Source organism: Panicum virgatum, chromosome 3N (genome assembly GCF_016808335.1).
Source record: "Panicum virgatum strain AP13 chromosome 3N, P.virgatum_v5, whole genome shotgun sequence".
In the NCBI taxonomy this organism is placed as follows: Eukaryota; Viridiplantae; Streptophyta; class Magnoliopsida; order Poales; family Poaceae; genus Panicum; species Panicum virgatum.
The window spans coordinates 65549989-65562435 of NC_053147.1; the positions used below are offsets into that span (position 1 = coordinate 65549989).

The window sequence follows — 12447 nt, forward strand, 5'->3', positions numbered from 1 at the left end:
GTGGCAATACTATATTTCTCAAGAGCTTGTATTTCATACTTTATTTTATTTATTTTATTAAAACATTCACACATAACAATATTACAATAGTCTATTGTCCGAAGTTCAAACGTCAAACTAATCGTTTAGTCAAAAAGCGGTTAACCACAAAACTGGCTAGTGGAATGGGCCACACTAGCTCAATTGCTTTAGGGTAATTTTAGTGGGGAGTGTCATCGTACAGCTAATAAGATTGAGAATTTAGTAATGGCCACTATGTAAGAAAAATATAAAAAACACTTTCATCAAAGACTCGGAATTAAAATGCATCTTAAACATCATATTAGAGACGAGACGTGTGTTGATTGGACAGTCTCTGATGTGTCACAAATGACTATAGATATGACGTATCAACGGAAACAACAGAGACGCTAATGAACCAAATAGGTCTGCGATAATATGGTAGCCATACGAGACGCGGTTTGAAAGAGACGCGTCTCCTATGAAGCATTTTTTACTTGTTAGAACGTGTGTCCCTGTCCCTTTCACCTCCACGTGGGTCCGCCGGTCAGAACCGACGACTGCCTTTCCTCCTCTCATGCCCCCCTCCCCAGCAAAACCTCTCTCTCCGGCACCGGATCCCAGCGACCGCGCTCCGCCCTCCGCCTCCCGGCATCCCGCTCCAGTCGCCGCCGCCCGACCCGGGTGCTCCTCCACGTCGCCTGCAGCTCCCCGGTCGAGTCAATCCCCATGGCGGCTGCGATGGCGGCGGAGGAGGAGGCGCGGCTGCTGCGCCTGGAGGAGCAGGCGGAGCACGGCGGCGGTGGCGTCTGGGAGTATCTCTGCCTCGCCCGCCGCCTCCGCGCGCCCCGCCCCGCCCACGTCCTCCGCGTCGGCCTCGCCCTCCTCAACGACGCCTCCGCGCGCTCCCGCCTCGGCTCAGAACGTAATTGCGCTCTGCCCTCCACTGACTCTCGCTGATCCGCACGGTCCCGGTTTGTAGCTGTAGATGCATTGATCTCGCCGGCAGCCTCCTGCCGGACAGATCCCCGCCACCACGATCCATTTTTACGTGCGGTACGACTGGCTGAATTTTAGGCTCGTTTTTTTGGCGTTTAGTGGATGGTGTACAGCCTTACGATGCCAGTGTTTATTCAGGGAATGCGAATCCTGTGCCACTGGCTTCATCTAGTGAGGGTTTGTTAGGTTTGCTCAGCGCTCTATGGATTTCCGTTTGCTGCGCGGGGTGATTCCAATGTGTAGAGGGTTCATGTTTAGGTGGACATATAGGCAAAATGCTAAATCTCTAGTCCATGATTGTTCAGTGTTCTCTTTTCTTAGCTCCACGAGCATTCCAAGTTATTTGGGGATAGTCTGTCCTGACTCCTGAAAGATGTGCTATCAGTTCACAGACTGAAAGATGTCCTTTGTGCTTGTTGTTGATCGTTACTTCTAGTCCTTTCTGTAGCTTCCGATGTAAAGGACACTACTAAAGTACTAAATATGAAATTCAATTTTTTGCATTAGTGGTCCGAGGAAATTCCATGGTTAACTTGTTCTTATTGATTTCATTTGGAAGTTGCCCAAAAGTTCAGTGCAGTTCATTTTAGTTCAGCATAGCCTTATTTAAGCGTAGCCTTGCTCTCAGAATTTATTTTTATATTGATGCCCTCATATCATTGCTGGTGCCAATTCTCGTTTTAGCATGAGAAACACTGTCCATTTGTGTTAATATGGTGCTGCATCATGTATGTTTATCTAATACCGTACATCCATAGTTGTAGGGATTGAAGTATAGAATAGTAATTAACAGAACCTTGTCCCCAATCCTTTAGTTCTAGTAACTTAATAGACCGTGGTCATCTCATATTTACTGATGAGTTAATAGTGGAAGCAGGACAATGGTCTACATAATAGTCGAGTTGCATTAGGTGACATATTGCCAAATGGCTTTTACCTGTTTCAGCCCTTTCCCATTGCCATTTGTACCATGTTGGGTCCTAGATGTTTTTCTGAACCACATGCCTACTTGATTACACTAAATAACTGCTGATCATGATGGATTGGTATCCATTGCTGGATGGCTTCTGCCTGACAAGGTATCCTACATATCCTATCTTGGCTCCTGTTTGTAGATTCCTGTCTTGTTTGATGAAACTATTTTAGCCAACATAGATTTTAACCTCCCAGCATACTGAAGTGCAACCAATTCTGTCTCACGCCATAAGGCTACTCATTTTATACAGACTGTATGTAATGCATTATCAGTTCTTGTAGAAATCTCTGCTTTCTGATTTATTCTGATTTCTACAAATTTCTACTTCAGATTTTTTGTTTGAAATTGGACTGCAAACATATACTGTGCTATTGAACCTAGCTAGCTTAGTAGTTGATAGGTTGAATGCATGTTTAAGTAATGAGATGAGATTACCTAATATGATTCTAGTTAAGCTAATAACTGAATCTGCTTGTGTTCTTGAGCAGCACTTCTAAGCTGAAGAATGTGAAATGAGGTGCTCCACAATCAGATGCCAATTTCAGCACTTCTAAGCTGAAGAATGTAATACCTTGGTGAGATGCACTCAAAACATAATTTATGTGTGTCTTCTTTAGTATGAGTTTGGAACTACTTATCAGCTATCCTGTTAAAGGTTGAGATCATTGTGCGCATTATATTAGATCACATGTTTCATGAGTGGACTGATGTACAGTTTGAAGTAGTAATCTTCTCTAAGCCCCGTTGTCAGCTGATAAATAAGAGCTGCTGTCAGCAGATAAATCCTGTTGCCTTTTTCCTTGATGGTGCAAAGAGAAACTAATTTATGTAGTGACCAGTCATATATGATAAGCCACTCTAGATGGTAATCATATATATGGTTCAATTTGGTGAAGTGAATGTTTGAAAAATTATATTTGTCCTTTGTGGTCTTATATGTTAATTCTTGCCTTTTCAGCTTTACTCTGGAAAGGGCATATGGGAATCTTTTGAATACTAGCCTGTGCTATTTGTTTCACATGTTATACAGGTGAACATTCCTAAGACCAAGAAGACTTACTGTAAGAACAAGGTGTGCAGGAAGCACACTCTGCAAAAGGCAACTCAGTATAAGAAGGGTAAGGATATGGTTGTCAGATCAAGCCTGTCTTCCAGAAGAAGGTAATGCAGCATATCTATGTGATTGTAAGATTGATCTATCAATCATTTATACCTGTCTATTTTGATGCCAGCATGAATGTCTGAAAATAACTGCGAATTGTAAATGCCTATTGGCTGCACAGTTTGGGATATGACAGATGTTATAATTTTCAGGCCAAGACCACCAAGAAGATTGTGCTGAAGCTGCAGTGCCAGAGCTGCAAAGGACTACTCACAGTACCCGATCAAGGTACTCATTTCTCCTGTGCCTATTCTCTTGCTCATTGACAGTAGGTTTACATACTGCTAGTAAGTATATTTGCCTGCATGGCTGTGCACAATCTTAATTTAGCCATGGCAGTGTAAAAAGTTGAGTAACCATATTTTGTTGTAGCTATGCACCTCTAGACTTAACAACTCCCTGCTGTTTTGGTGAAATTGAGAAGTATGACATTTCTTACATTTATGTCTTGAATTAACAATATGCTGTTTTGTTGTAGCCTAGGAGTAGTTGGCCGAAGCTCAGAGGAAAGAAAGTAGCTAGGAGGTATTTGTATTGCCATTTATTCTAGAGCAACCATCACATTTTGATTGGTCAGGTGGATACTCTATGTAATTGCTTACAATTTAATAGACTGTAATCAAAATTCCTGTGTACTGTGAAGTGTGAACCATTTATCTTATGTATTTTGATCATGAGAAGTCTTTCCTAAGGTCAATTTTCAGACCTTTTTATTGTTGCTTTAACATCATTGTGCAGAGTCTTTTAATGGTTGAAATGTGCCATTTTGTGAAACATGGGGTTCAAAAATGTACACCATGGATCTAGATTTCCTTTTTTTTGTTCTTGCAAATTGTTATTAGTGACGCTTTTTCTCAACACACGTTGCTGCTATCTTCACATCAGCCGCGTCTTTGATGACCCATATCAGAGATGTGTTTTAACAAGACGCGTATCTGATGACCCACATTAGAGACACGTTTTAACCACCCGCATCGCTGATGTGGATGTGCTGTTATCACAACGCAATTTAAGTGACACATTTTTTGCGTCACTAATAACTATCTGGACACATCTCTAATAAGGTGTTTTCACATAGTGTGTGCCGGTTCTCTCTCATCCCATAAAACTCTCTCTCCTCTCTCATAAGTAACTCTGCGAAAACTTGCTGATGTGGCGTGATATTTAAGGCTCATGACATTCCCATGGAGATTGACCTTAGGCGATCTTAAGTTGAACCAATTAAGGCTACTGGTTCTTGTTATCTTTTGTTTTTGCTTCCGTATGATTTTTTTCTCTGAATAAAGTTTAAAGGTAATATTCCCTATTTCCCTTTGAACTTATTAATTATACATCTTCGGTTGAAATTTTTACAAGATGATAGTATGCATCATAACATATATTAGAGAAAATATATCATAATTTTGATAGGTTAGGATATTTAATAATAATTAATCATTGGAATTCAAAATTATATGTAAACTAACTAGAAAAAGTTTAGTAATTTTTTAATATGCATTGTGATGTCCACTACTACCTTGCAAAATTTAAAATTAAAATCCAACTTAGATATGGAGAAATAAAAAAGATAAATTATATTATGTAGTAAAATGAACTAAATGGCATAGTTTAGAAGGTAAATTGAACCAAATTATAGTTTAGGGGTTACACAAACTTTGACTATATTTGAAGGGAGTAAATTTGAACTTTTTCCAATACTACCCTACCCCTGCACAACTTTTCTAATCCAGATAATCCATTTCTCATCGAAACCTTCTTCTAAACAGCACCTCTTCCAGGAAACCCCAATTCCACTTTGTCAAGGACTCGAGGTTATTTCCGGCTCCACTCCCCCCTCCACTCTGGGAAATCTCGCTCGTTTGGGTTTCGACTCTGGGTTGCGGCGGCCACCGCTCGCCAACCGGCTTGGCCGCTTGATTCACTTACTTTGCACGGGTCCAGAAGAGTCGGTATCGCATGCTTCATTCACTTACAGGTGGGGTCCAAACCCTGAACTATGTGATGGGTAACTTGGATGCCGGTGAAGTTTTGTTAAAAGCCTTTGGGGCCCCACCGGCGACCCCACAATCCAACAACTTCTTCCTTCGCCTCCCCGGAGGCCCGGACCCCGTGCTACTTGGCCAAATCAAATTCAGAAATCGCCTGGCCGTTGCCAGTGCGTGGCATGCCATGGCGTTTCTGCGCGGCATTTCGAGGGCCAGCCGCTGCGCCGGCGAGCTCGCCGGAAAATTACGCTCACCGGCTCCACCTCCGTCACCCCATCCCCACCGCCCTTCATCGGAGAGCAGACTCCGTGTCCCTCTCCTTCCCCTGCTCCCCCGCACCACCATCTCGCCCCCGCCGCCGCCGTGCGGACTTGCGGGGTTCCTGCTCCACTCCATCGAGCGCGCGGGAGCATCCAGGAGGCCGCGTCTCGCACCCACTCCTTCGACGCTTCGGTTCGCAGAGTACGGGATGCTGGCCCTGGCCGCGGCGGCTTCAGGAAGGTCAAGGGCGGCATCAACCTCGACTCCAACGCCGGCATGACCATCCTCGACTCCCCCACTCGTGCCATCTCCTGTGGAAGGACTCGGTTCGACCCTCCTCGCCGCGAGGGAATCGGCCTCGGCGTGATCAGGCGTGGCTCTGGCGGCAGAAGCCGGATGTACACCTACGCTACAACTACGAGGTCCTGGTATTCACCGAGACCGAGCTCTGTCACGGCGGACTCGCTGCCGAATAGAGAACGGCGCTGCCTCAAGCCCGTCCCCCACTTTGCTTCCGGTGCAAGAAGAGATCGGCTGCTTCGTCTCCCTGGCACCACAACCTTGCCGCCACGATCAACTGGATTCCTTATCCGCTCCAGCGAGCGAGCGGGAGCAACCAGGGGTCCGGCGTCACCGTGCACGAGGGCAGCTGGAGCAGCGGGGCGCCCCTATGGATGGAAATGAGTTGGGTCGACCCATTGGGTAGTTGACCCGACCCACAAAAATAGGGCCAATGGGTTATAGGGCCCGACTCTAAATTCCAAAATGGGTCAATAAGGCCGGTACCTATTGACCCGATGTGTATTATGGGTCGACCCACTTGTCATATTAATAATTTTTTATTTAATTTATTGGTTTTCTTCATTCTTTTGAATAAATACAACTAGTCATAAGTTGTTAGATTCTATATACTTCAAAATATAATGAGGAATATTATACGTTGGAAGTGAAAATGGATAAAATTGAAATCATGGACTGCCAGTAAATATGTTTAATTTGATGCATTGCTAACAATCTTAACATATTATTGTGATATATATTAATCTTGAATCTTATCTTTTCTAAAAGTGTTCATAGTATTCATGGTTTATGATTATAGAAAAATATTTGGGTCGGCCCATAATACCCAATGAGCCATCAAGGCCATAACATCTAGGAGAAATGAGTCGACGCATGACCCCTGAAATTGGCCTCGAGGCCATGGGTCCGGTCCAAGGCCAGGGCCGGGTCGGCCCATTCCCATCTTGTGCGCCCCTGCCTGAGGGCGAGGGCATCGCCACCTCAGTCCACCACCACCGCTCCGCGCACCGTCTTCAGGCATTTAGGATCACGTCATGGCAGCATCTGCAGAGCAGGCGGATGTCAGCTTGGAGAGGGGAACACGCCCCGCCGCCCCAAGCTCCCTACTGGAAGAGCGGGCACATTGTACTCCAGAAGCCATCATTCCTACCGATTCATGTGCCTGATCGGTGAGCAGTCAAGCATCCATTCCTATTCCTTCCTTAATACCTATTCATTCTTGAAATAAAGTATTGAACATTCATTCAGTAGTATGAATTTGCAGTTCAAATTTATGCAAAAATTAGTGAGAGGTGGTAACCTGATTCAATACTGTTTTGAGATTATTGGGCAAGATTATACTAATGCCATTTCATTTGTGCACTAGTAGTATGCATTTGCTATTCAAGCGATCAAGTCTGAGTAAAGATTATGACAATAGCACTTCATTTGTGCAGAAAGATTTGGAGACCAGAAGAGAATGTTACTGGGATCGTGCATGAACGCTGTATAGACGAAACATCGCTATTCATCAAATTTGATCCAGTGGAGTATCTGAAAGGTCATCCGCTGATGGAAGAAGTTCCAGTTCTGGGTGAAGCACCTGGAACATGTAATTGGAAATTCACTGAAGACGGCAAGTATACCACCAAATCACTGCTTGATCTGATCGGAACATTCCATGATCTAGGATGTTGCATTCCAACACTTTCAATCGATTCTGTTGCCATAAATAGTGCAGGCAGGTTTGAATTGGTTGAAGCCAAGAGCCAATTCACTGCTCTAACTCCAAGGGGAGCAAGCATTGATTATCTGAATGCAGCATTGCTTTTGGAGAAATTGGTTGCTGTTTCAATGGGAGATCACATGATCAATCACATCCCTATAGATATAAGCATCTTGCTTATGTTAATGAGGACAAATGGTTATCTGTATCGTTTCCTGATTGGTAACCATACCAGTTTGCTACCGCTTCACAATAGATCAACTGTGTTTATGGAATTTTTTGACTACATCAGGTTCCATATACCAAATTTCAGAATAGACCTGAAGGGCAAGGTTAAGGGATACATGCCATACCGCAAAACGTGGATTATTATGGCTTCCAACAACAGATATATGATTGAGTGGCTTAAGTATCCAGATCGACTTTCAAGAAAACAATTCAAGGGCAAGTGGTATGAACTTCTCCAGTTTGTACGGAATGTGATATGTCACAAGATGGAATTACTGATGAAGGGGGAAGTGTACCAAGCAGCAGAAGTTGAAAATATGTTGCACGCCATCTTCCCAAGGTTGCTACCCCATATTCAGCATTTTCTTTGGCAGAAAGGCTGTTTGAGAGATTTCGATATGGAGACATACTTCATGCAGAGGAAAGTCACAGAATGGAAATTGAATAGGCAAAATTTGCTCTGCGACACCGTTAGAACGTGGTCATTGCTAGAAGCCACTAAAAAATCGCACCTTGGCTGAGAGACATCGTTCAACCGAGTTCATTTGCTGGAAGACACCATCGGCAATATCTTAATTGATTTAATTCTAAAACAACAGGAAATGACAATTGTGCCCCGCTGCTTTATCTTCTCCCCCATGGGTACCCTCCTCCGGCAGAACCATTCCCCTGGCCGCTCCTCCGATTCTTCACGGCGATCCACGAACCCCTCCCCGACCGCTCTTGGCTGCTCCTCCGCATAGATGTTGCCGGGGATGTGGACGACGACCACAGCTACCTGCTCGTGTGCCGCGACCAGGAGGTCCCCTGGGGCCACTTGGCTCCGTGCGCGGCGCTATCGTGGCCGCGGACGACTTCGGCGAGATGCACCTGCTCGACCCCGTAACCGGCGTGCGCAGTCCTCTCCCGCCTGTCACCATGCTTCTGGTCGTCGCCCGCGTCGAGGGCCTCCAGGTCCACCTCCGCGGCGGCGTCGCCCCGTGGACGCCATGGTCGCGGTGCTCTACGGGAGCACGGCGCTGCTGGCGTACGTGCTGTCCATCGCAGCCGCGCACCTCCTCCTCGCCACTGGCCGAATGGGACAGGGCGCTCCGTGTGCTGCTCAAGTCCCCTGCACCCCCGTGGTGTCGCCGTCGTCCTCGCCCATGAAGTCTGCCTTGCTGCCACCGGCGCCCGAGCGCGACGTGGCGCGCAGCTTCCTGGTGGAGTCCCCCTGCGGCGAGTTGATGCAGGTGGAGCTGCTCCTCCCCGTGGTGGTGGCAGGCTGGTGAGCCCGTGCTCGGCAACCGGCTTCGGCGGGCAGTGGAAGGCCATCCCGTTGTGCTGTCCGACCCGACGGCTCCGGCGACCCAGGCTGAGGCCATAGTGGCAGCGGGCGACGAGCTGACGAATGTGCGGGAGCTGCTTGCCAGGCTACAGATTGGGCATGCGGAGGCGAAGCACCGGGCGGTGGACGGGTGGCTTGACGCTCTGCGCGAGAACGAGGAGAGCGTGCTGTCAGTGCTCGGCCACCCTGGTGCAGCTGCTCACGGCGACGGCGCCCAAGGTCAGGGAGAAGGCGGCAACTGTCCTCTGCTTGCTCGCCGAGTCCGGCATTCCGGAGGAGGAAGAAACACATGGGAGGAGCGGGGGCATAATTGTCATTTTTTGTTGCTCTACAATTAGATCAATTAAGATATTGCTGGTGGTGTCCTACGGCAAATGAATGAAGTTGAATGATGTCTTTCAGCAAAGGTCGGATTTTTTAGTGGTTTCTAGCAAAGTCCACATTCTAACGGTGTCCTACGGCAAATTTTGCCAATTGAATAAGAGAGGCCACTGATGAGATATCTCAATCTGAAACCATACTGCCTCAGCCACATCAACACTCCCATCTTATATTCTTATGCTGCCATCAGTCAAGCATATTAAGAAAATCATGTTGTACAGATGTAGCTAGTGAGTTTGTCACAAAGTGAAGTTTTGGGGGGGGGGGGGGGGCAGCCTTTTCCAGTTTCTGGTCCCTTTACAGTCATATAAAATCTGCGGAACGTGTTATTGCAATCCTGAACAATATATTGGTGTTTGACTTCCGTCAAGAGATTTCTATAGTAGATTTGTTCTTGCACTTAGAGATAAGATTATTAGTTTACAACAAGAGAAGGTCAGCTTTCACCTAATTTTGGCATCAGATTTTGACTGATCTTTGTGAACAGTTGGGGGCAAAGTTCCTATAATTTCTAAGACAACTAAATCAATTATAAATCGCAATTGTGCACATTAAAAATAGATGGGCATCTTAGTATCTTACCATACCTTAATACCTGACTGAGCACAATCTTTCGTTGTTTCCAGATCACATTCACTGCTAGAAACTAGGCCTAGCAGTTTTCTTGCCGCCATCAAGAATAATATTTCTGTTATAAAGTATGAAATAATATTCATCCTTAATGGTGGACGTGTGGCTGTTTACTGTTGATTGCTTTTCTTCACCTTGCCTGTTCCCTGCATGCTCACTTATTCCGTGTTACTATATACATTTAGTATGCGTGAAACTGAAACAACTTCTAGTCTTGGGATCAATATTATTTTCCAGTCAACCAAATACTAACCTTCGTTTCTTACCTCCTGCATATTCAAGCCATACCCTCTCAGAATGGCCATGCTGACAACAATATAAGCTTTAGGGCTTTACAAGTGGTGGATGTACATATCTAGCTAGTGGATGTGGATTCTTTTCTTCCCCCTGGATCTCTCCCCCTGTAGCGAAGTTCTTTTTTTGGAAGAAACACCACAGAACATTCTCACAAACACTGAAGAACACAACTGTTGATGCTTGGAAATGCTTTTGAGACTGCTAACTCCTGGATGTAGCGCTGCAGGATGTATGGAGAAGAATATGTTAGTTCAAAATAACACAAGGGCAAGCTTCTCTTGGCAGTCCTCAAATAAGTCACCTAAATTCTCCTTTTTTAGAGATAAAATTTCCTGGATAATGGCTGACCACTACCTTACTATCATTACGAAATTGGAACAAAGCTTTGATTTTTTAATCCAGCATCTTGCCTAATAAGGAGAAAAATTGTGGGAAAAAATATTCCACACAAAATCATATAAATTGTTAAGTATCAGAGTACCTAAGTTGCAAGTCGCATGGCTCCTTTTTTATTGATGAAAGTATGAAACCAAACACAACTAGTCATTCAGTCATCACTCTGATTCAAATAGTACTTGACTTGAAATCTGCATCAAGCTTGGCAACTGCTTGCAACACAATAGAGAGAGTAACTCAACAACTCAACTAGATGGGAAACACATTTATTTATGATATTATATTCGCACACATAACCTGAGTAACAAGTTAGTCAACAGCTTCTAAATGATTACACCAATTTTATTACAGAGGCCCCCCTAAACACTACCATGCATATGACACAAACATCGACAATCTTGATAAAAAATCATCATGTGCCAAGTGAGGTTGATTGCTACTCCTACTACTAAAGATCTATTGGGGCCTCAAGAGGATGCCATATAAGATCTTGTGCTGTTGCCACTAGGTACTAATAGAAGCTAATCAAAGCACCCAAGGGATCATCTGCATCTCATGGAGGAGCATGTACAGCGATCCGTGCTTCATCATTCGAAGCCCTCCGTCGGCGGCGGCGCAGCGCTCCACCTCAACGGCGGTGAACACCGCGTGGCCGGCTGGGTAGGGGCCGAGCATGTCGGTGGTGAAGAACCTGGCGGATCCCAGGTGCACGAGGCGCGACACCGGAGGGAAGACCGTCCACTCCGCCGGCGGGGCGAAGTCCTTCCAGAGGCTGCGCACCGCCGGGGGCCTCCGTGCCGTGGCGGCGGCGAGGTCCACGGCGCAGAACGCGCAGGGGCCGCCGTCTCTGAGGCCGAACCAGAGGCCGTGCTCGGGGACGTACTCGGCGCGGCCGCTGAACGGCAGCGTCCAGTCGCCGGCCTTGCTCCACGCCTCCGCCGTCGTGTCGAACGAATTGGTGCCACCGCGCGCCGCCGCCGCCGCCGCCGTCGACCGCCGTGTACGAGTCGACGGCGGGAGGAGGACCGTCCCTCCTACGCTCGCGGTACATTTAGGGCGGCGGCGGGAGGACGCGGGGGTGCCAGTCCTCGCCTCCGCCGTGGTCAAACTCGAGGCACTCGAAGCACCGGCCATCGGGGCCCGGGACCGTACCGAGCACGTAGAGGTGGTCCTCGTCGACGGTGAGGGAGGCAGGCATGGACTTGAGCGCCGCGAATCCGCGCAGGGTGCGGACGGCGTGCTGGTCGGGGTCGTAGAGGACGGCGCGGCCCGTCTGGTCGGCGGCGACCACCTTGTTGTGCCTGCCGCCGAGGAGCATGAACTCCATCCTGCCGTCGTAGTACAACCGTCCGGGCGGGTAGAAGGTCATGGTCGGGGCGGGGAGGGGGCACGGCTTCATCTCATGATCCTCCCCCGTCGGCGGTGGCTGGTCGACCCGGCGGCCGTGGCCCCCGGTACCACCAGGTGCACCAGCCACCGGCAACTCATGGCTAGCTCGATCCCCTTCAGCAGCTTCAGCTGGCCGGGGCTCGACAATGGACGCGGGCAGCGGCGGCGGTGGCCATGCGCATGGGGGTGCTATGTGTCGTCCGGAAGATAGTTAATCGACTTGTCGCACAGTCCAGATGGACTCACCTGTCCGCACCACCCAGCCCAACTCAGGTCGTGTTTGGATGCAAAAATCCAAATTCCAAATTTTTTTCCGACACCTGCATGGAGACTTAAATCTAGACGAAATAAAAAACGCATTGCGACTGCTGTCTGTAAATAGCGAGACGAATCTAATGAACCTAATTAGGC

At 47.2% G+C, this 12447-nt stretch overlaps 2 protein-coding genes across 14 annotated transcripts; one reads left to right on the forward strand and one right to left on the reverse strand.

Moving 5' to 3' along the window:
* The first annotated feature begins 563 nt into the window (after positions 1-563).
* Positions 564-9694, forward strand: LOC120666824. Of its 13 annotated transcripts, none has more exons than XM_039946793.1 (6): positions 936-2078; positions 2464-2482; positions 3006-3093; positions 3290-3365; positions 7120-8054; positions 9416-9694. In XM_039946793.1, exons 1-6 carry the CDS (start codon positions 2035-2037, stop codon positions 9436-9438), a joined length of 1185 nt encoding a protein of 394 aa, XP_039802727.1. In that variant the 5' UTR covers positions 936-2034; the 3' UTR covers positions 9439-9694. The 13 variants fall into 13 exon arrangements, 4 of the variants coding, with proteins under 4 accessions (XP_039802727.1, XP_039802729.1, XP_039802728.1 ...); XM_039946795.1 differs by lacking the exon at positions 9416-9694 and adding an exon at positions 3616-3662; XR_005671877.1 differs by lacking the exons at positions 936-2078; positions 7120-8054; positions 9416-9694 and adding exons at positions 564-925; positions 3616-3811 and having other exon boundaries at positions 2464-2550; positions 3006-3136.
* A 587-nt stretch (positions 9695-10281) lies between these two features.
* On the reverse strand, positions 10282-12046 carry LOC120668023. The gene is made up of 2 exons (XM_039947986.1): positions 11871-12046; positions 10282-11827 (listed from the first exon to the last, which is right to left on the reverse strand). The coding sequence occupies exons 1-2, from the start codon at positions 12044-12046 to the stop codon at positions 11173-11175; spliced, it is 831 nt and encodes a 276-aa protein (XP_039803920.1). The 3' UTR covers positions 10282-11172.
* Between the last annotated feature and the right edge of the window lie 401 nt (positions 12047-12447).